Source organism: Bipolaris victoriae, assembly GCF_000527765.1.
Source record: "Bipolaris victoriae FI3 unplaced genomic scaffold scaffold_156, whole genome shotgun sequence".
Classification (NCBI taxonomy): Eukaryota; Fungi; Ascomycota; class Dothideomycetes; order Pleosporales; family Pleosporaceae; genus Bipolaris; species Bipolaris victoriae.
The window spans coordinates 34,383-57,355 of record NW_014575236.1 but is presented as its reverse complement, the minus strand read 5'-3'; the positions used below and the strand labels follow the sequence as shown (position 1 = coordinate 57,355).

General features: G+C 49.6%; 7 protein-coding genes across 7 annotated transcripts; 6 read left to right on the top strand and 1 right to left on the bottom strand.

Moving 5' to 3' along the window:
* Positions 1–757: 757 nt before the first annotated feature.
* On the top strand, positions 758–2,400 carry COCVIDRAFT_20656 (hypothetical protein; the record flags this gene model as incomplete). The annotated part of the gene is made up of 4 exons (XM_014695536.1): positions 758–1,190; positions 1,243–1,631; positions 1,681–2,078; positions 2,133–2,400. The coding sequence occupies 4 exons, from the start codon at positions 758–760 to the stop codon at positions 2,398–2,400; spliced, it is 1,488 nt and encodes a 495-aa protein (XP_014551022.1).
* A 1,208-nt stretch (positions 2,401–3,608) lies between these two features.
* On the top strand, positions 3,609–11,432 carry COCVIDRAFT_31369 (hypothetical protein; the record flags this gene model as incomplete). The annotated part of the gene is made up of 4 exons (XM_014695548.1): positions 3,609–3,793; positions 3,852–4,410; positions 4,478–4,863; positions 4,913–11,432. 4 exons carry the CDS (start codon positions 3,609–3,611, stop codon positions 11,430–11,432), a joined length of 7,650 nt encoding a protein of 2,549 aa, XP_014551034.1.
* A 360-nt stretch (positions 11,433–11,792) lies between these two features.
* Positions 11,793–11,960, top strand: COCVIDRAFT_113946 (hypothetical protein; the record flags this gene model as incomplete). The annotated part of the gene is made up of 1 exon (XM_014695547.1): positions 11,793–11,960. A coding segment is annotated over one exon (168 nt), but the record flags the coding sequence as incomplete, so codon positions are not given.
* Positions 11,961–12,802: 842 nt separating this feature from the next.
* COCVIDRAFT_31368 (hypothetical protein) lies at positions 12,803–15,508 on the top strand (the record flags this gene model as incomplete). The annotated part of the gene is made up of 1 exon (XM_014695546.1): positions 12,803–15,508. The coding sequence occupies one exon, from the start codon at positions 12,803–12,805 to the stop codon at positions 15,506–15,508; it is 2,706 nt and encodes a 901-aa protein (XP_014551032.1).
* Positions 15,509–16,630: 1,122 nt separating this feature from the next.
* Positions 16,631–19,021, top strand: COCVIDRAFT_20653 (hypothetical protein; the record flags this gene model as incomplete). The annotated part of the gene is made up of 5 exons (XM_014695535.1): positions 16,631–16,926; positions 17,009–17,286; positions 17,345–18,314; positions 18,368–18,879; positions 19,017–19,021. 5 exons carry the CDS (start codon positions 16,631–16,633, stop codon positions 19,019–19,021), a joined length of 2,061 nt encoding a protein of 686 aa, XP_014551021.1.
* Positions 19,022–19,267: 246 nt separating this feature from the next.
* On the bottom strand, positions 19,268–20,437 carry COCVIDRAFT_113942 (hypothetical protein; the record flags this gene model as incomplete). The annotated part of the gene is made up of 6 exons (XM_014695545.1): positions 19,268–19,458; positions 19,532–19,796; positions 19,887–19,929; positions 19,995–20,233; positions 20,313–20,333; positions 20,396–20,437. 6 exons carry the CDS (start codon positions 20,435–20,437, stop codon positions 19,268–19,270), a joined length of 801 nt encoding a protein of 266 aa, XP_014551031.1.
* A 368-nt stretch (positions 20,438–20,805) lies between these two features.
* Positions 20,806–22,196, top strand: COCVIDRAFT_113962 (hypothetical protein; the record flags this gene model as incomplete). Its single annotated transcript, XM_014695544.1, has 3 exons — positions 20,806–21,140; positions 21,198–21,614; positions 21,683–22,196. The coding sequence occupies 3 exons, from the start codon at positions 20,806–20,808 to the stop codon at positions 22,194–22,196; spliced, it is 1,266 nt and encodes a 421-aa protein (XP_014551030.1).
* Between the last annotated feature and the right edge of the window lie 777 nt (positions 22,197–22,973).

Sequence of the window (22,973 nt, the reverse complement as noted above, 5' to 3'; positions counted from 1 at the left end):
TGTAGCTCCAAGCTGATGAGGAGCGATCGTAGATAGAGAAGAGGCGTGCCAAGGTATTAAGTAAGGGCTTAGATTTAGACGATAAGCTATATAAAGATGTGGGCTAAAGAAGACATATGGGCTAGGGAGACCAAGACTGAGCATAGGAAGTGTAAAGCTAGACTAGCGTTCGTAGCCCTTTCGGCTTGGCCGCCGGGCGTAAATAAATTGTGTGTGTGTGGCGTGCAGACCGTTGCAACCGAAGACGTGGGTTCTGTGTAGTCCAGTTTTAGTCCGCAATAAGAATGTGGGGGCGGTTTAGTCGAATAATTCGATTGGCAACCCAATCGTACTTGTGAGCTTTAACCACGTGGTAGGAAATCAGTGCAGTATTACCCAAATGGCCCGCATGAAGATAGTCAATCAATACCTCAAGCGGTAATACAGCGATACCACCACGTTGTGAAAACGGCCCTTATTGTTGCTAATTGTTTGAGGATTCGATGCGGAGACCCCAGCAAGCAATTCGCAGGGTTTTTGCCTATCCATGCAAACCACGTCCTACACAGTAGTTTTAGCATGTTGAGATCGGATGTCTACATCCATTCCTTGTTTCTGCAACCGATCATGGTCATACGATGTAAATCAGATTCTCCGGATACCTTCTTCATCAATATAGTCATTGTACGATTACCAACAATCAGTATTCTCACTTTGTGTTTGTTAACTTACAAGTCATCGACGGATTCGTTCAGAAGTCTGTGATACCACATCGAAGATGGATAGCGAATACGAGAACAAAACCCTTACCTCATTAGGCGAGTCCATCCGTTTAGAGCTTCAGCAGAGGCTCTCAAGCAAAGCAGAAATATACCTGCCGTTCGATGCAGATACATCGCAGTTTGAAAATGCTAATTTGCGTTTCACTCAGTATTCGCGTCCTACATACCTCGCCATTGTCAATCCAGGTTGTCAAGATGACGTGGTCCAGGTTGTCAAGTACGCTCGAGAAAAGAATATTCCATTCACACCTCGAGGCGGCCATCATGCTGTCACCAGTACTATGAGGAATTTCAAGAACGGGATATGCATAAATATGCGACCACTCAACCAGATGCAATGGAACGCGGAGAAGCGACACGTCACTATCGAGGGAGGCGCAATAACGGATGAGTTTGTAAGATACCTGTATAGTTTGGGTATGGAAGTCAGTAAGTACGGTAAGCCATTTAGGTTTGGAATCATGACTGACAGCATGTAAAGATGTCGGGTCATGTCCTACTACTGGTGTGATCGGTGTAGCCTTTGGTGCCGGTCTAGGACGTTTGCAGGGCAAGTACGGCTTTCTACATGACAACATGGTCTCTTGCAAACTTGTACTCGCCGACGGCAGTGTGGTAATAGCTTCAGAAACTTCGCATCCAGATTTGTTCTGGGGTATCAGAGGAGCAGGCCACAACTTTGGAATCGCACTCGAGGCTACGTTTCAAGCCTACCCACAAGCACACGGAGGCATACATCACACATGGGACTTTGAGTACACCCTAGATCAGTGTGATGAAGTGTTCCGAACACTAAATAGTGTATCTGAGATCATGCCTGCTGAATTGGCAATCTTTATTTTATGGCTACGACAGAGTGATGGTCGCAAGGTATTTAGTCTCATCTCTCACATTTAAGGGTCTTGCTAAGATTTGGCAGCACATCATCCTTGTTAATTTGGTATGGTCTGGACCATTGACAAGCGCAGACACTTACACGAAACTCTTCGAGAACTTGGACCCTGTTCTCCACAGTGGGCCAAAATCTGTGCCCTGGCCGGAATTGCCATTCTCCACGTACAAGGAGATGAACAAACTTTACTGCAAGACGGAAGTTTGGCTTTTGGCCCCTAACAAGATGATGGGCGCAGCTTGTGTGAAGTCATTTGACCTGAAGACCACACGCGAGTTTTTTGAGAGTGTTAAAGCCATGAGCGAACAGTGGGAAGGACGGGGCTGGTTTAGCGCAATGTTCGAATGTTTGCCAGACCAGCGTGTGCGAGAGATATCTCATGATGCGACAGCGTTCCCTTGGCGTGGAGGATCAAACCACTTCCTGTAAGTCGACTGCTTTCATTTGTAGTCAAACCGATGGCTAACATGAGATATCAGGATGTTAAACGCTACACCAGCACGGGTAGAGGATCGACCAGCATTCGAGAGCCATCTTGACCACTGGAAACAACGCTTCATAGACACGTCTGGGTACGGCCGCTTGCAGCAATATGTTAACTATGGGAACAGCACGGCCACCATGAAAGATCCTCTAGAGGCACTATATGGCTATGAGCCCTGGAGGCTGGAGAGACTCAGGTCACTCAAACAAAGGTATGATCCAGACAACCAGTTTAGATGGTATCAACCAATTATTGATGCATGATGAGTATCCGGGTTTCGTACTGTTGCTATCACGGAGTATGAAGTTTACAACATGGGTAACTCAGAATACTCAGAGAAGACAATGGCAGTTTGTTGACAGTAGAAATATCATATTTGATCTTACGCTGCGCCATTTCTGTCGGAAATCACCGTCTCGAAATCTGATACGATAGAGATATGATCGCATCTGGAAGGAAAAGTAAAGCTCCCAACATACATATAGTGACTTATAAGATACTACCAGCAGCTCGGTTCAATTCAAATATCTACGAGCTGATTGCGGCTATAGTGTCAATTGAAATTGGTGTAACGCAGCGATTCATGTTAAGTTTGATTTGCTTAGAAGCTACAAATGTGCCCTTACTTGATTATGAACTTGGCCCCGGGAGCAAGGGTCAGATGTGTGCGATTTATGCAGCCGATTTTGAGAATTTTCCGAAATAAGGGCCTTCAGTGGTCTGAGATAACCTTGTTCAGGGTGGGGGTGACGGAGGTAACATTTATGACACTAATGTTCTGATACGGTCTTTATCGCTTCATCGTCGGGAAAGGCCGTCCCGAGACTGTCTTTGACTGGCAGTATAGTACATCCAATGGGAGTCGAATTCAGTAATTCTATGTGTCAATAGGAAAACACAGCTCCAGAATCACTCCTCTTATCTTTGGCTTAAGGGACTCGTATTCGTGAGTTGCAAAATTGGTACACACTCCAAAACCACGCAAGTCTGATACCATGACTCGCAGTAGCCGACTATCGATGTGGCAATGTGGAGTAGTTCGAAAAAGGAAACTCATATGAAAGCTTCAGCTCTATAACCGGAGAACCCACTTTGTACGGGTTCTGTGAATGCGGAGAACGTGATCCATACGGACATATAGCCCGACACCCATGCTATCCTGCGTGCTCAAACCATGAGATCGTATTGGATAGTTTCAGTGTATTCAGTTCACCGACACCATCTCCTCTTTAAATATTCATGAAATAACGGTTTAGTTGGCACGGCAGCCGATTGACACTAGGGCAGCACGTGAACTCAGTTGGATGAACATGGATTGAAGACCTGATAATTATATTTAAAGCAACTCCACCACATTCAATTGCAAACATCAGATTCTTCTCGAAACATCACTTCTCCAAGTGGCCTCGTACAACACGAATTGCTTTTTGTTAAGCAAGCCGCAACTTCTTCATTTATTATAATCATCGAAATGAACAGGCCAATTGCCATTATCGGAATTGCCTTTAGGGGTCCTGGTGATGCTCGGGACCCCGAGGCTTTCTATCGTATGCTCGTTGAGGGCTGCAGTGCACGAACTGAGATCCCAAAAGATCGTTACAACGTCGATGCATTCTATCACCCTGACTCAGAGCGGTTAGGCAGCATCCAACAAAGGTTTCTCAGCTGTATTCCTCAACGATATACAGTATCAACTGACTCTATTTTACAACAGACATGCTCACTTTATACAACAAGACTTCAAATCATTTGATGCACCCTTCTTCAGTATCACACCAAAAGAGGCCAAAGCCATGGATCCGACACACCGCATCCTCCTGGAAGCCACCTATGAAGGCTTCGAAAATGCAGGCCTGAGTCTAGACCAGGTGTCTGGAACTCAGACTTCGTGCTACATCGGAACTTTCACAGCTGATTTTCCGAATTTGCAAGCTCGCGACAATGAGGGCCCTTCAATCTACCATGCAACTGGCATGTCATCATCTTTGGCTTCCAATAGGTTGTCGTGGTTCTACAATTTGAGAGGGCCTTCCCTCACAGTTGATACGGCTTGCTCATCCAGTCTCACTGCATTTCATTTAGCATGTCAAAGTCTTCGTACAGGAGAGGCTGAGATGAGTGTTGTCGGCGGAGCCAATCTTATGTTTGGGCCTGATATGTCTATTCTTTTAGGAGCAGCCAAGATTCTGTCGCCTGAAGGAAAGAGTAAGATGTGGGATGCAAATGCAGACGGCTTTGCCCGTGGAGAAGGCTTTGGTGTGACAATATTGAAGGTCTGAAATCCCCAGGGCGAGACCTGTTGTAGTATGAAGACCAAGACTAATGTCACGTGATATACAGCCTCTAGATACAGCTCTACGCGATGGCGATACTATCCGAGCGGTCGTCCTGGCTACAGCCACTAACGAAGATGGCCATACACCTGGAATCTCACTACCTAACAGTGAAGCGCAACAAGACTTGATCCGCAGGGCGTATCAAATGGCTGGGGTAGATCCAGCAGAGACAGGCTATGTCGAAGCTCATGGAACCGGAACGATGGCAGGTGACCCATTGGAAGCCAAGGCTATCTTAAAGACCGTCGGATCAGTCAAAGGCCGCAAATCAAGTCTTTATGTTGGATCCGTAAAGACAAACATCGGCCATCTTGAAGGTGCAGCTGGTGTAGCTGGTGTCATAAAAGCTGCACTAGCCGTAGAGCGAGGTCTCATACCTCAAAATCTTTGGTGAGTAGGCTGATATGGTTTTCCACTCTCGTATACTGACCGTGAACAGGTTTGAAAAGCTAAATCCTGAGATCAATCTACCGGAAAATGTCGAAATACCATTGAAGCTTACACCGTGGCCATCTGATGGACCACGTCGTGCGAGTATCAATAGCTTTGGTTTTGGCGGCGCCAACGCTCACGTCATTCTTGAGGACGCAGCATCGTTCTTGTCACGTCATGGTCTGAAGGGTCGGCATGCAACAGCACCGCATCCTTATATCACTATGAGCGAAAGCTACTCCGATGGCACCTCCAGTAGATCGTCAAGTTCAATCGCCGACGAGAATTCAAGTGGCGGCTCGAGCGATGCTGCAAGTGATATATCCAGCGAAATCTTGCACGACCTACCACCTACACCAAAGCTATTTATAATTTCTGCCAACGACCAAGAGGGGGTGCGGCGTAATGTCGAGCGGTTGCAACATTATCTCTCCGCGAAGACTGCTGCTACTCCCACATTTCTTAGCGACTTAGCATTTACACTAAGCGCCAAACGAAGTCTATTTCCATGGAAATCATATGCCGTCTCATCGAAGGTCTCCGAATTGAATGAGAGGTTGTCCAGCCTTGCACCCGTGGTTCGCTCTTCCAGTTCTGCAATCCCACGCATTGCCTTTGTGTTCACTGGTCAAGGCGCACAGTGGCATGCAATGGGCAAAGGGCTATCAATTCATCCAGCATATTTTGAAAGTATGCAGAGATCTGAGACCCTACTCAAATCTTTTGGTTGCCCATGGAGCCTCAATGAGGAACTGAGCCGGACGGAGGCTGAGTGCAAGTTGCGGGAGACTGACTACAGCCAGCCAGTATGTACCGCTATCCAGGTTGCACTAGTAGACTTGTTGAGAGATTTTGGAGTAAATCCCATTGCAGTTGTAGGTCATTCGAGTGGCGAGATCGCTGCTGCATATGCCGCTGGCTTCATCGATCAAGAGGCTGCGATCAAGATTGCGTGGCTGAGAGGCCAAGTCAGTAAAACTGTGCCCACCAACGGCGGTATGTTGGCAGTCTCTGCCAGCGCCGAGAGCGTACAAACCTACATTGATGGCCTGAAAAACGGTAGAGCGGTTGTTGGATGCTTCAACTCTACCAAAGCCTGCACCATCACCGGCGATGATTCAGCCATCAGCGAGCTACAAAGCATACTGAAAGACGCGCAAATACCATGCACCCGGCTACCTATAGATATTGCGTACCATTCGTTCCATATGGAAGTAGCACGCGAAGTATATGAAAGAGCTTTAGAGGGCATTGCGCACGGCTCGACATCAACTATTCCTATGTTCTCTTCAGTCTCAGGCACACTTGTTACACCCGGAATGATGAAACCATCTTACTGGGTTGACAACCTAGTATCTCCTGTCGATTTCGTCACGGCCACAAAGTGTCTACTGAACCATCCACTTGAGAGTAAATCGCGCAAAGCCTTCGCCAACGTCTTCGTCGAGCTGGGCCCGCACTCAGCATTGCGCAGCTACTTGCTAGATATTTCCGGCAGTGAGAAGATTGCCACAGATCTTACCTACACAAATATCCTCCGCCGCAATTTTAATGGCGCTACCACTGCGCTGGAAGCCATGGGCCATCTGTGGTCACAAGGATACCCCGTCGATCTGAACAAGATCAATGGTGTACGACTCGAAGATGCCAACATGCTAGTTGATCTGCCTCCTTATGCTTGGAACCATAAGCCATACTGGAATGAATCACATCTAAGCCGACAGTATCGCCTTCGTGAAAAGCCACGCACCGACCTCCTAGGTTATCGACTTCCCGGAGCGCCCGAACACGCATGGCGCAACTTCTTGCGATGCAACGAAAACCCATGGATTCGTGAGCACAAAGTCCAGGGCGACATCCTCTACCCTGGTGCAGGTATGCTCGTGATGGCTATTGAGGCTGCGTACCAAATAGCCCAAGAAACTGCTGTTGATGAGGTACATGGCTTCGAATTGCGCGACGTCAGTATCGATACTGCTCTTCGTGTGCCGGACACAGAGATGGGTATTGAAGTCATGACACAGCTGCACAATCGCCGTACAGGAACACGGGCAGCGCCATCATCTACACTTTACGAATTCACAATCTCTTCGTGGAACGAAGAAATGTCTTCCTGGAGTGCTCATGCACGAGGTCTGATCTCAATCACCTACAAGACTTTCTCCACTGCGATGGAGAGCGAGCTGACTCTTGAGAACGTGCGCTATATGACGTCGATGGTTGAAGCCCGAAAGGCGTGCCAGAAGCCAGCGAGAAGCTTCCTTTACGATACAGTCGAGACGATCGGTATGCAGTACGGTCCAACTTTCCGCAACATGACCGAGCTTTATGCTGGCCTGAATGCCAGTTATGGAGTCATCAAAGTGCCTGATACCAAGGCAGTTATGCCCAAGGGCTACGAGTTCCCTCATGTCATTCATCCTGCCACGCTGGACTCAGTGCTTCACTTACTGTTTCCAAGCATCTCTGGAAAGGAGCAAGCACTCAGAGAAGCAGTAGTGCCGAGGTCCTTTGATCGCATTTTCATTTCAGCCAACACTCCGAAGGTGGCGGGTACCGAGCTTCACGGTTGTTCAACAGCAAAGAAGCTAAGCTATACGACATGGAATGCCGACATCATCATATCCGAATCAAGCATGTTGGAGCCTATCATCGTCATGGAGGGTTTAGTACTCGCATCTGTTGGCTCCACCGAAGATATGTCGAAGCGACTGGAAACACGCGCATCATGCTTTGCACAGAACTGGCATATGGATGCTGACTTGCTGACTCCATCACAAATCAAAGGAACAATCTACAAGCGAACTTTGAAGAGCAAGGACGATGATTCGGTGCTCGATCTTCTAGAATTCATTTGCCTGGTATACATCTACCGCGTCCTCGATTGGTTTGAGAGTGAACAGGGCAAAGCACACGAGCCACAAGATGGCTTTTGGAAGCTGTACGTGGATTGGATGCATGACCAGGTTAAGCAATTCCCTCCGCTACCTGCAGACGTCGAAGGTGAGATGCAACGGGCCCGCGAGCGCATCGGAAGATCAGAGAGTGGCGATATCACGGTGCAAATGGTGGACCGCATCGGACAAAACCTTTCTCGCATCTTCACACACGAGGTCGAAGCTTTGCAATGCATGACTGAAGGTGATCTCCTCTACGCCTTCTACCGGGGTGCATTCGGCACAAGCTTCAACACCAATGTTGCTGAATACGTTGGCCTGCTAGCTGATAAGCGACCTGGACTGCGCATCTTGGAAATTGGTGCGGGAACAGGCGGTACCACGTATCATGTCTTGGAACGTCTGCGCAATCCTGACGGCAGCTCCAAAGCAGCCCAGTATTACTTCACAGACATCTCTCCCGGGTTCCTTGCCAAAGCAGCCGACCGATTCGATAAAGACGCTTCCATCATGCAGTTTGGTACACTCAACATTGAAAACCCACCGACAGAGCAAGGATTCAGCACTGAGTCGTTCGACCTTATCGTATGTGCCAATGTGCTTCACGCAACCAAGAGCACTCAAGAAACGTTGGAACACTGCAAGTCGCTCCTGAAGCCTGGAGGTCATCTCGTCCTGTCCGAGGTAACCATCAAGCGCATCTTCTCGGGCTTCATCATGGGTCCTTTGCCTGGATGGTGGTTAGGAGAAGCCGATGGTCGGAAGGGAGGTCCGCTCCTCGATGCCGAAGAATGGAACGTCGCATTGAAATCGGCTGGATTCTCCGGTGTCGATGTTGATGTTCGCGGCGATAGAGATACTTCCAAAGAACCTGTTTCGCTGATCATCTCAACAAAGCCGGAAACTTCAGTCGCATCTCTGCCTCCTTGCCTTATCATCACCACTGGCACCGAAGTATCTCAAAAGCTTGCCAACCATATGAAAGAGGCGTTCACTTCGTCTGATCATGAAGTTGACATTGCTCAGTGGGGAATTATTACGAGGACAAGCGTAGCTGGGAAGTACTGCCTCTGCCTTGCGGAGTGGGAGAATCCTGTACTAGCCAATCTCACAGACGACGACTGGGAAAGAGTTCGCGAGGTTATTCTTTCCTCTGAGGGATCCCTTTGGATCACTGGTGGCGGTGCTCTCGATACCACGCACCCTCTTAACAGCCTCATGGTCGGACTAGCGAGGGCTATCCGCAATGAGAATGCCGGTGTAAGCCTTGCATGTCTCGATCTAGAGGCGCCCTCAACTATCGACTTTGAAAAGGCATCTCGGACTATACTGAAGGTTGCCGAGGCACATGTCCGAAGCGACGGTACGGAGGGTGAGTTCGCTGCACGCGGTGAAACTGTCTTTATTCCCCGTGTGGAGCGAACACTGGAAATGGATGCATCACTGCGCAAATACGAAGCAAAGGGAGATCCCGAGATGGTTTCTTTCATGGGATGCGGTCGCCCCCTCAAATTGACTATCAAGACACCTGGGCTGCTTGACACATTCCAGTGGGAAGAAGATGAGACGTATCACACGCCTCTGCCCGATGATTGGATCGAGATCGAGGTGAAGGCAGTCGGCCTAAACTTCAAGGATGTGCTCGTTGCGCTGGGTAACCTGGCCGAGAACAAACTGGGCGTCGACGCTTCGGGAGTCGTCACTCGCGTCGGATCGGCTGTCACAGATCTCAAGGTAGGAGATAAGGTCATGACAGCATCGTGCGATACCTTTGCCACCTACGTCCGCTTCCCTGCCAAGGGCGCGATTCCCGTACCCTCTGGCATGAGCTTCGAGGAAGCCGCGTCGATGCCTCTCATTTTCTTGACAGCCTATTACTCGTTGGTTACTGCGGGTGGTATTGTGGCTGGCGAGACAATTTTGATCCATGCTGCTGCTGGCGGTGTTGGACAAGCAGCCATCATGATTGCACAAGCCAAGGGTGCTGAGGTCTTTGCAACAGTCGGCGCGTACAGCAAGAAACAACTCCTCATGGAACAGTATGGCATCCCCGAAGACCACATTTTCAGCAGTCGCGATACCAGCTTCGTCAAAGCAGTACTGCGTGCTACGAATGGTCGCGGCGTTGATTTGGTACTGAATTCATTGGCCGGCGAAGCCCTGCGCCTGTCGTGGACTGACTGCCTGGCAAACTTCGGTCGATTTCTGGAGATTGGAAAGGCAGACTTGTTCGCCAACACCGGACTTGACATGAAGCCACTCTTGGACAACAAGAGCTATATTGGTGTAAACCTTCTCGAGTTTGAGAACAATCCAACGCCTCGAGCAATTGCGCTATGGAATGACACGGCGAAGCTGATTCAAGAGAGGTCCATTAAGCCTATTTCGCCGCTCCAGATCTTCACCATGTCTGAGGTGGAGAAAGCTTTCCGCCACATGCAGGCAGGAAAGCACATGGGCAAGGTTGTTGTTCGTGTCGACAAGGCAGATGTCGTTCGTGCCGTGCCACGCATCCCACGCATTCGCATACACTCTGCTGGTACCTACATCATTGCCGGCTTAGGCGGCATCACGCGTGAGATTGCACGCTGGCTCGCTGAAAAGGGCGCACAACATCTGGTTTTCCTTTCTCGCTCTGCAGCCAGTGGGGTGGACAATCAAGCCTTCGCCTCGCAGCTTAGGAATACGTACAACGCCAACGTCTTGGCCTATGATTGTGACGTTGCCAACAAAGCAGCTTTGCAAAGAGTCCTCGATGACTTGAAGGCTAAGGGATTGCCACCCATCAAAGGATGTGCAACTGGCGCCATGGTGTTGCAAGACACCCTCTTTGACAAGATGACCGCCGATAACGTCCGCACAACAGTCGGCCCCAAGGTTCACGGTACTTGGAACCTACACGAACTTCTGCCGCGCGATATGGACTTCTTCGTGATGTTGTCCTCATTGGCTGGCGTCATGGGCCATCGCGGACAGGGTAACTATGGGTGCGGTAATAACTTCCAGGACGAGTTTGCCACATTCAGGCGAGGTCTGGGACTCCCTGCCACGACCATCGATATAGGATACCTCTTGTCGGTGGGATTTGTTGCTGAACATGATGAATACGTCGACCACGTCAAAGCAATGGGACTCAAGGTCATGCAAACGTCCGACTTGCATGGACTGCTAGCAACAGCCATCGAAGGCCCTTCCAAGCACCCGGGCCAGGTCATGTGCGGTCTGCCGTTCAATGAGCATGACGATGCATGGTACTGGATATGCGATGCTCGATTCGGTGCTCTGCGAAACCTCGCCGCTGGAACTTCGGCCAACAAGGGGCAAGTTGTCTCGCTGCGTGAAGAGTTGATCCGATGTGGCACCATCAGCGAAGAAGCTGTTCAGATTATCACAAAAGCTATGGTGCAGAGACTAGCAAGTTTGATGATGACACCCGAGGAGGACATTGATGCGGGTAAGCCGCTGAGCGCGTATGGTGTTGATAGTCTTGTGGCTGTCGAGGTGAGGAACTGGATCGCCCGCGAGATGGCTGTTGAGTGCTCCGTTTTCGACATTATGCAAAATATTCCAATGACGCAGCTGGCCTGCAATTTGGCGGAGAAGAGTAAGCTACTCGTTGAGCGAGCCTGAAATTTGGGATAGATGAGCTTGGTCGGCGTGTCGGCAAAAGCACACAGCTGCGCAATAGAAATTGAAATTAGACATTATGCATTATATCTTTTGTCTGTCTCCTTCGTACAATCTTTAAGTAGCAACATCTACGGCTGATGATTTCCTTTTGATACAATGGCGCTGCTTCGTTGCAATGATGATGATGAAGAAGAACGAGCATAGAGAGCGTGGGCTGGACGTAGAGGTAGAGAGCAGGTCCACACAAAGTGTGGCCATAAGGCAAAGTGTAGTTTCTAGGAACCAAATAGGTCTAATGTAAAATATTTTGTTTGTATATGAAGTCTATGGTGAGGGACTGTAGAAGGTGCAGCCTTCAGTACTACCCGAGGCACCACCGGTGTGGCGGTGCCTACCCAATGTAGCTTAGCGCGAATAGCAGAAAGCTGGATCTCCATGAGATATCCGCGATCAATCTTACTATACACTTTGTACCAAAATCACCATTATTTCATAGGAGATATACATTCAGCCGGACGTTATTTTTAATTGTTGAAAAATACTGCTCTCTCGTATGGAGAATGTAGTTCCACATCGCTATACCCATTGAGGCACTACAAAAACCGCATGTGATATATACTAGTCCCTCTTAAAGTTAACCAAATTCTATAGGGTCAATATCAACCTTGATCTCTAGTTAATTATGGAAGATTCTCGCGACACGGTATCTACACAACGATCGATTCAAGAAGTGCCTGATGTGAGTGCAATCACAACTACCAATTAGACAGTTGCCCATTATACCGAGTCGTCCGCTAGCGCAAGACCATACGAGGATATAATTGTTAGCCGACAACTTTATTTCGAGCACCACTAAACGTTAACATCGTTGTACATGCTTGGCAATAAATGGTCACTTGACTTGGTCGTGTACCTTCACGAGGTCGCATGATGAACAGTCGTATCCAGAATACGACATGCGCATGCAGTATACATCCACATGTGGATAGATGGGCATCTCACGATATCATATGGTGCCATGTCAAAATGTAAATTTAGCAAGTCACCTCACCATGGATATTAACAAGTCGGCGGACGCAGCGTTAATTTTATCCGACCAAAGGCCCGGAAGGGGAAGGAGGATGGTAATCAATAATGAAAAGTGGACACGACCCGCGATCTCCATGCTAGTGTTCCTATCTCTCCACACCCACGGAGCACATAAGGGAACCTCGCCGTACCAGGGCCCCTAGTTATACGAAGTGAGCATGATTCTCGTCGCATCTATACCGCTTGTCCGGCAGCCGTGTCCCCGCTACGGGCTTGGTGTTTATACGTACAAATACAAGATGCATCCGAGTATGCCTTGACCCTCATCCACGTTCTCAGAGATGGGCAAATTACATTGTGCCATTGCGGCCCTTGTGCTGGGTGCGCCAGTCGCCATCTCAACATCGGTACATGCCCGCCTCCCGACCAATGCCATTGTGCAACGAGCGGCAAACGACACGCCCGTCGCCAGCGGCATTTTGCCTGGTTCCTACATTGTCGAGTTTGCAAATGACAGCGAGACACCGGAAAGCTTCTACGCCTCTCTTGCGGCAGTCGGGGTGGAAGTCGAGCCTCGCAAGGACCTCAGCTTCCGATTCTTCAACGGTGTCTCATTCCAGCTCAAGAACCTGAGCTCAAGCGCCGGCTCAGATTCCAACGGTGGGGACTTGATGCATCGGATGAAGGGCCTGCCACAAGTAGAGAACATATGGCCAATCCGCATCACGACCCGTTCGCCCGAAAAGAGTGTTGCCCTACCTGCTCAGCCGCAACGCATCAAGCGGCAGGAGGCATCCCACGATACTTTTTCCACCCATGTCATGACCCAGGTTGACAAGCTGCACGCAGAGGGTTTGACAGGCAAAGGCTTCCTCATCTCAATTGTTGACAGCGGCGTCGACTACACACATGTCGCCCTGGGCGGCTGTTTTGGAAAAGGCTGTTTGGTCGAAGTTGGGTACGATTTCGTAGGCGACAACTACACCCCTGGCAAAAACGAGCCAGTGCCAGACGACGATCCCATGGACAACTGCGTCGGACATGGCACGCACGTTGCCGGCACTATCGCCGCTCAGCTCAAGGGCAACGAATATGGCTTTACTGGCTCTGCCCCTGGTGTAAGGCTGGGAGCATACCGAATGTGGGGATGTTCAGCTACGTCGATAAACGAGATCGAGGTCCTCGCATTCGCCCGTGCCGTGGAAGATGGAGCCAACATCATCTCCTACTCCAACGGCGATGCCTCGGGCTGGGCACAAGATGTACGTGCCGTCATCATTTCGCGCATTGTCGATTCCGGTATCCCTGTTGTGGTGTCTGCAGGCAACGATGGTGGGCAGGGTATATTTTACGGCTCCACGCCAGCAACGGGCTTCAGCGCCACAGGCACGGGAGCGGTATCCAATACAAAAACCCCCTCATTTCTCGAGCGAGGGTCCTACAAGACGAACGCCAATGCTACTGGCAACAGTACGCACGATTTTGGCTTCTTGAGGGGTGTGCCAGAACTCGCCGCCGGTGCGACACTCCAGCTTTGGTCTGCTGCCAATGCCGACGACGCCTGCAAACCGCTGCCCGATGATACACCAGATCTGAGCCAACGCATCGTCCTTTTGAAATTCAAGGATGCTCGCGCGACGCAATGTTACCCGCAAGACCAGGGTGCTAATATCGCTGCAAAGGGCGGGCGCTTCATGGCGTACTATGAGCACTCCAACCTGACGATGCGCGACGAGCCATTTGTATACGCTGATGGCATTCAGGGCGTCATCAGGGTCGCCCCGTATGCTGCCGAAGAGTGGCTTTCCCTTCTTTCACAAGGTGCTACCGTCTCCTTAACTATCCCGTCCAACGGATCCCAGATATACCTCGAGGATCTTGAGAATAATGAGAGTGGTGGGTACGTCGCAGATAGTCTGACAAGCTGGGGCCCGACCTGGGAGCTCAGCATGAATCCAGAGGTTGTATCGCCCGGAGAGAATATTCTGAGCACATTTCCAACTGCCCTGGGTAGCTATCGTGTCATGACTGGCACCAGTATGTCAGCTCCTCTAGTCGCAGGCGTTTACGCACTGCTCGGTGAGGTATACGGCAAGCTGGAACCGAAGCGCCTTCGCAGACTCTTGATGCACACCTCAAAGCCACTTGCCTGGTACCATGACAACACTGTCCATCCCGACATCCTTGCTCCTGTCCCACAACAAGGCGCTGGGCTTGTACAAGCCTGGGATGCTGCACACACTACTCTCGAGATCGACATCGACAGCATAGCACTCAACGATACGGAGCACTTCGTAGGCACTCACACCTTCAGCGTCATCAACACCGGCACTACAGACGAGGTTCTCGAGTTGAGCCATCGCAAAGCTGTCACAATAAACACAATGGATCCAAAGGGCTTCTTCTTCCGCCCAGGCTTGATTTCCAACTCCATCGTAAACGCATGGGCCACTGTTTCCTTCTCATCCGACCGCATCACTGTTCCCGCTGGCCAGTCCGTCAAGGTGACCGTCGACATCACGCCACCTGGAGGCGTCAACGCGACTTTGCTGCCCGTCTACAGTGGCTTCATCGCCATCGGCAACAAACTTCACCTCCCGTACCTCGGCGTCGTAGGCAGCATGCGCAAGGCCACTGTTTTCCCGCCTGAAACCGCCTACCTCGCAGAAGGATACGCATCGGCACCTGCAAATGCCTCTTACACTATCCCACGCCCTGATCCCCAGAATCCGCCCTGGACCGACCGAGGTGACTACTACAACTCGCCCAACGTGTACATGTTTCCTTCAGTTGGCTCGCCTTTGCTACGTGTAGACGTGCTGCAAGGCAACAAGACACTCGGACCGTTGGCTGGATTCCCGCTAACGTACATCTCGAGGAGGGAGACACGTGCGTACTTCAACGGGCTGTTGGCCGACGGGACAGTCCTAGAAGAAGGAACGTACCGTATGAAAGTTATGGCACTGCATATTTTTGGTAATGAGGATAATGTGGAGGATTGGGATATCGTTGAGACGAGCAGTTTTACGTTCAAGTACTCAACCTGAACCGAGGTATCTTATACTTAAACTTAATAGTTCAATAACCTTAGTTTGATCGCTGTATATCTCAAAGTACGAAGACATATAACGATGATGATAACACATTTGGCGTTGCATATAACGATGAGAAGCTTCATTCCTAGTCAACTCCACACTTCTCGTCGCCCACTCGTTTACAAATCACGGTACTGCTTTTTGACTCGTGATGACACCGGAATCCGCATCTTCCCCTCCTCGTCCCTGGCCCATACCCATTCAACGCCCCCTCAACCGCCACTCGATCTCATTCGACAAACACGGTCTCCCTCATCGACTCGTATCGTAGTGGAGGTAGGGGTCGATGGTGTTCATGTTAGTGGAGGAATTGATGTTATGGTGCTTGGAACCCCAGATGGTATTTTCGATGTCTAGTAAGTAAGCGATGGAAAGGTAAGGTGACTAAGTATCCTTGGCATGCTAGGTGTTGTCGACGATGTAATATATATCGCGTTTGAGCCGGTGATTTATTCGTGGGTATCTGCGGGGTTGTGACACATCATGCTGTTTGGAGATCTTTTCTCTTAGCCTTAGCGGTTTGGTCTTCATGCACTGCCAACTAAAACTATGAATGCTTGGAAGAGATATGATAGGATATATTCAAGTATCACCGACCTAGCTACTCCGTCGATACGTTTTCGTTAAAGTCAGAAATTACAAAATGTTAAATGTTTGAGGGAAATGGCTTTCTCAGAATGAATGAAGAAATATTCACCTTCTTGACATTCGCAGATATTGATATCATCAACGATTTCAATCGAGTTCTTGGAAGAACTAAAATAACAATTAATCTTTTTGAATAAGTACAGCTTATAAATTACCTTTTAGCATTAGATGGTGTTGTGTCTATCGATTGAAGGTAGAGGGGTGAGCGAGGTAGAGCGGAATGTTAAATCCAGGCAATCCGTTACGAGATGCCTGTGGCTCTGCATACTGTCCTACGCACACATTGCCTGAAGGTGCTTACCACACTCAAACCTTTATTAGCTTCCTAAGATATTGAACATGATAAGGAATAACATTGCTTAATCTAGTTCATGAAAGATTTCGAATTCTAATTGCTACGCAACATAGACAGAAACGGCGAAAAACATGGCGCCTCCCTTCAAGGTGCTAATTGTGGGTGGAGGGGTCGCAGGGCTGACGCTAGCAATAATGCTCGAGTTATATGGATTTGAATACGAATTGCTTGAGAAGCATCCCAACGTCGCCCCCAAACTGGGAGCAGGAGTGGGTATCACTCCCAACGGGGCGCGCATACTAGACCAGATAGATGTTTGGGATTCTATGTGCGAGTATGCATCTCCTGTGAATTCTGGCGTGGCGCTTTCCCCAAAGGGGCAAACCGTCATTTTCAATCCGCACATGGGAGAGTGGCTGGAGAAGCTGTATGTACCAGGTCCTTATTCGCTATGTCTCTACTCTCATGCCAGAAGCAACCTGCTGATATTTTTCTGCTATCACATATAGCTTTGGCTACAAAATCCACTTCCTGTCGCGTCACGACTGTCTCCGCATCCTATTTGACAAGATCAAGCAAAAGTCCAACATCCACCTACAAAAAGAAGTGACCCGGATCAGCGTCGGCCAACCTGGAGAAAGGGCACGAGTAGAGACCAAAGATGGCTCAATATACACCGCAGATTTAGTCATTGGTGCAGACGGTGTTAGGAGTGGCGTGAGGAGTGAGCTCTGGCGTCATGCTGATATAGAGAAGCCTGGCTACATCCCCAAGCAGGACAAGACGGGTATGCAGACCGAGACCCTTCGCATTGGTCTTGAAGATAGTCTAACCACATCATGTAGGCATTGTGTCCCTGTACACAGCTGTGATTGGCATATCTCATGATCCAGGACTGCCCCGAGGCGGAAATGCGCGAGCGTACAACCATCTACGGTCCTACTTCTTCTCAGAAGGTATGGAACGCTCAGGAGAGTTCTACTGGTGGCTATGCGTCAAGAACGAGGAGCCGATCAAAGGGATCGTCCCCAAGCTCTCCTCTGACACGAAGCAGGCTCTGCTAGACAAGTATGCAGACGATAACATAGGGCACGGCCTGACTCTGGGAGGGCTGCACAAGAAATCTACCTATTCTACCATCATCCCATTGCAGGAATTTGTTCTAGAAAAGTGCTTCTATAAGAACATTCTCCTCATCGGCGACGCCTTCCGGAAGCTGCACCCCGTAGCTGGCCAAGGAGCGAACTCGGCCGTAGAGGAGAGCGCTATGGTGGCAGACATGCTATGGAAACTCCGAGAAAACGACACTCTACACGATACACTCCGTTTCAACCAAGCATTGACCGAGTTTCAGAAGGAGAGGTTTGTTAGGACGACAGCACTGCGAGAGGACGCCAATCTGGTGCAGCGGATGGAGTCCTTCGACAACCCAGTCATGAAATTCATGGCTCTGCATGTCATTCCTCGACTTCCATTCGTGGTGGCCTTTTTACCTCAGCTGGCTGTCTCCTTCACGCCAGCTCGCTGCATGGAGCATCTGCCGCCGCCCAAGGCAGGCATGTGCCCATTTTCACCAGATATGCAAGCGAAGCCAAATCCACGGTCGCCTCTGGCCACAATCTCATGGATAAGCTTCTTGATACTCGCTGCATGCTTTCCATTGTCGGCTCACAGGTTTCTTTCAACTTCGAGCAGCAGCGTCCTCGAGTTCTCTCCAGTATTCCAGATATACGTTTGTATGATGGCAGTATCTATCAGTGGGCTTTGGGTCGTCGAGTCTTATAAGGCATCGTTGCTAGTGTCACCAATGAGCAGGTACTTTTTACCCAACCTCTGTTGATTTTGTTGCTGGCTGACCTTTACTTTAGCTCTCTTCCATGGATTCTAGCCTCAAACTACTGGGGGTGGGAAAAGACTTTACCCGTCTATCTGTGTTTTCATGTAATATCGAGCCAACATGCCGTACACTACTACACTCCACAGTTCATGACAGATCTCGGAGCAGCAAAGTCTCTACTGCCATGCTTGATAATGGTCTACAGTATCCCAATCATTCTCACCGCCCTGGGAATCACCGATAATAGGCTGTTCGACTGGTGGCCTGTCGCTCAATACACTTTCCCGATACTGGTATACATGAGCAGCAAATTACTTGGGGCAATAAAAGCCGTTCCTCAAGGCGTGGAAGTTGTCTTCACCAGCGTCGACGTCCCCTACCAGCGACGGTTCTTTACCACCATTGCTGTCGTTTCCAGCGCTGTGCACATCACCCTAATTGGGAGCTACAGTGCTGCTCTCTTCAACGAGGGCATTGTTAGCCTGCTTTCGCCACCACTTGGGAGGGCCCTTGTATCTTTGACCAGCCTTACTGTCGCGTGGTGTATGTACATGACATGGGAGCTGCGACGGATATCCGCTACCGAGGTTCCCCTGGCCATTACCTGGGCAGTCGTACTCATAAAAACAGTGCTTCTTGGTCCCGCAGCCTCGCTAGCGGGTATCACTTGTTGGTCCAAGGTTGAGTTGGAAAAGTCGACATCGGTGCAGCCATTGGTACAGAAAATCAAAGAGAAGTCTTACGCCTGAGACTCTCATATCTTGAATGACATAGTCGGTTCCAATTTGTTTTACTAATGCAGGGCAACGTTCAAGACGGGATCATATCTGGGAAGATACAAGAGTGGTGAGAAGATACCAAGATTCAGGCTTAGAGGTGGTAAAGAATGTTTTTGATCTATATTTGCTTCTACTAGAACCACTCCTTCGTTTCACATCCAATTGTGGTCCCCATGATGGGACAGCGCTAAGCCACTTTGCTCTGCCGTCAGATTATTGATAACATCAAGTTGCATTCTCACCGATTCTTCCGGAGTCAACAACCTAGTGAGATCCGGATTCACCTTCTGGAACATGTGTAGCGCCATTTCTAACACCTCTGGGGTCGGGGCCATATCTCGGGCTATACATCGCATATGGTCTGTGGTTAGCCTCGGCGGAACCATCAAGAGACAAATTTGCGGGAAGTTGCTTACTTCCGTCTGTGTCAACCCATCCCGGGCTGAGTGCCAGAGTCTTGATCCCTTCTCCCTTGAGCTCGGCAGCGTACTTTGACATGACAAGGTTCATGGCAGCCTTGGTGACGGTGTATCCAATGGTGACGGTGACGCCACACTTGCGGGTAAATTCAGCATCACCCGTCGGAGAGGTGATGTAAATGATCTTCTTCAGTTCGCCTTTGCGAACCAGGGGAAGAAAACGATTGATGGAATTTATAGCCCCAATCAGGTTAACGCTCATCTACTGCCCATATCAGCACAGTCACCCATCTCACTTAAAGAAGAAGAAGAGTCGGGGTGGTGGGAGTGGTAGAGTGAGAAGGAAACGCACAGGAGCATCAATCTCGTTCTTGAGCTCCTTCTCTTTTCCCAAACTACACATCGTAAACTGGTCAGTCATGCATTGTCTCAGCTTTTCCCAGAGTAGGATTGCCCTCACAATGCTGAGGTTGGGTAAAACCTCAAGTCAAGCCCAGGATGGCATGCGTTGCTGATGAACACGTCTAGCTTGTTCTCAGTCAACTGTCCCACTTTGGTAGCCGCCTCAGAGAGACTTTGAGCATCAGTGACGTCGGCCTTGATTACGTGAAGATTGCCTCTCTCAGAATCAAGTTTGCTAAGTTCCGCGCTTGGCTGGCTCCTGATAAGGGCGAAAACCTGGTTGCCCCCATCTGCAGACTAATATAGCATAATGGTGTCAGTTTGACACTACCCCTGGGAAACAGGTGGAAAAAGAAAGATACTGTGGGCTACACACAAGCTGTTTGGCATATTCAAGCTACAGCAGATGAATTATCAGTAATTGTGTTCCATGATACGTTGATGTCTATAAAAACGTACCCCGATGCCGCGGGAAGCGCCTGTGATAGCCCACGATGGCATGGTTTAGACTTTGGAGGTCACCAGAACGAGAAATCAAGAGAAAAGAAGAAGTACCGTCGTAACTTTTGCAATCCCATCAGTATGAGAAGCTGGAATAATATTTGACTGTGAAAATTATAACTATTACGTCATGCTCTCAAACCATGGCAATCATATCCGAGCTATCACGTCCTTGCTATTGCACCATACTTTGTGTAACAGATACACTGTCCTCTGGTTGGTCAACAAGAAACAACAATGGAAAGTCGAATCGACCTAAAGATAGAAATCTTCTTGTCTTAAAGACCACTGGGGTTGTAGTACAATTACTTCATGAATCTTCGATGCCTAGAGTTCCATCGCTACCTACTATACCCCTTATAGACAACATGGCGTTATCTCGCAGCTCCATTCAGGCATTCGCCAACGTCGCTCTCCTGTTCGCTATGCAAATACTGATCCCTGCCGGTTTGATTGTCGCGACACCCAAATACTCATGGTTACGATATCTCGGATTGGTGTTCATCAGCCTCTCTGCCTATCTGATATTCCAGCTGGCGCCGAGCCTCTCCAATAGCATCTTCCATAATAGCTTCTTGGCCTGCGAAGGAATCCTCGTGGTCGCGCACTGCACAAACCTGCTGCTCATCCTTCAGGATGGCGGCATAACCTGGAGCGACCTGCAACGCCACAGCGGAAAAGCGGGGACAACGCCTGGTTCCTCGTCGGAAACGACCCCCTTCTTGCGCAAGCTGGTGCACGGAGCCCGCCTGGTCATTAGTCTGCGGGGCGTGGAGACGGCATGGGAGACCAAGAATACCCCACAACACCCCTCCTCGCTCGGCCACGGTGGCGGCAGCCGTACAAGGTTCCTAATCCGCCAGGGGTCTATCTTGGCCTGGCAATACCTGTTCCTCGATGTCATGCTTGAGGTCACCATGCGCGAGCCACGCGAGAATACGGACAAATTTTACCGCCCCGGGATAGAGTACGAGTATTCCGATTTGACGGGAGAGCAATGGTTCATCAGGGCGTTCACGCCCTTTGTTTCCTGGTTTGTGGTCAGCCGCTTGCTTCTCGACTCGACTTGGCGCGCCCTATCCATCCTATCTGTGGGATCAGGCCTGGCCAGCCCTCGGAGCTGGCGGCCATTGTTTGGGAGCATGTGGGAGGCCTACACTCTGCGTAATTTCTGGGGGTGAGTCCATGACGGCACGCCTAATTACGGAGTAATTCACAAAGAGACTAACCCCTACTCCAATATAGCAAGTTCTGGCATCAAATACTGCGCTGGCCTTTTACTTCCAACACATACCTTCTGACCCGCAGGATCCTGAAACTGCCGATTCCCTCCCTTTTGGATCGCTATACCAACAACTTCCTCGTTTTCCTTTTGTCAGGCATCCTGCATGCTGTTTCTGCCAACATAATGGGTCTATCGGCAGTGGAGTCTGGTTCCATTCCCTACTTCTCATCCTTTGCTCTAGGCATAATGCTCGAAGATGGAGTCCAGGCCCTTTACAACAAACTTCACGCTAACAACTCAGATAAGGAGAGGAAAACTGCTAATTGGGAGAAGGTTATAGGGTTCAGCTGGGTTGTATTTTGGATGTCCCTAACTTCTCCGTGGTACATGTGGCCGTCGCGTCGTGTTGTCGCAGGTGGAGCACCGTGGGTCCTGCCATTCAATCTGACGAGGAAAATCGGTATGCCTATGATGTGGGGGTTGTTGGGAGCCTCTGGGATCTTTGTGAAACGGGTATTTGGAACTTCCTTGTAATCCTGTATATCCCTCTCAAAACAGTTTAGTAGACAAGGGTCCGTTTTCGTATGCTGGACCCTTATCTTTCTACTTCGCGGGAGTGTGCCGGGTCTTGGCAATCCTTTTCGGACGAACGCGCGTTGCGCAATCTTGTGGAAGAGAGAACGCACGAATAAAGGAAGTGCGGGGTGGCGTCATAGTAAGAGCGGGTAAATAGCGCCGTTGCACCAGCTGCTAAGTAAGTTACCAGTACAGGAGGCTAAAATCTCACTGCATTATCTCTGTAAAAGGAATAGAGTGGAGTGAAATTGTTTGATGAGGGTGGGGGCGCGGGCCGTGGATTTTACTAAGCTAAACAAGTTCATATTAGGTACATTCTCTCTACCCATGGCTCAGCAGTCCTAACCCTACCCTCATCTCTTTCTTGGCAACCCTACCCCGAGCCATTTGCCAGATATAGTATCGATAAGTATAGTAGGTATCACTCCTTCCGGCAATGTCCCTTGTATGAGGAAGCTCACTGCGTGGAGTTACATGGAGGCTGCCATCCTTCTATGCCGCTATGATGAAGTAAGCGATGAAAATAATACCCGATTGCCACTGTGATAAAGTAAGCGATGAAAATAATGCCCGATTGGTGTATGCTATGGGTGGGCTGAGGGTAACACTAGCTTTCCACGGACTGTTCTCTTGATGTTAGCATGAGCTGGGCGTTAAGGTATACTACCCGGAACCCGAAGGCCTCACGAAGAACAAACACTTACTGTTGACGACCATTTTGACTATTCGTTCTGT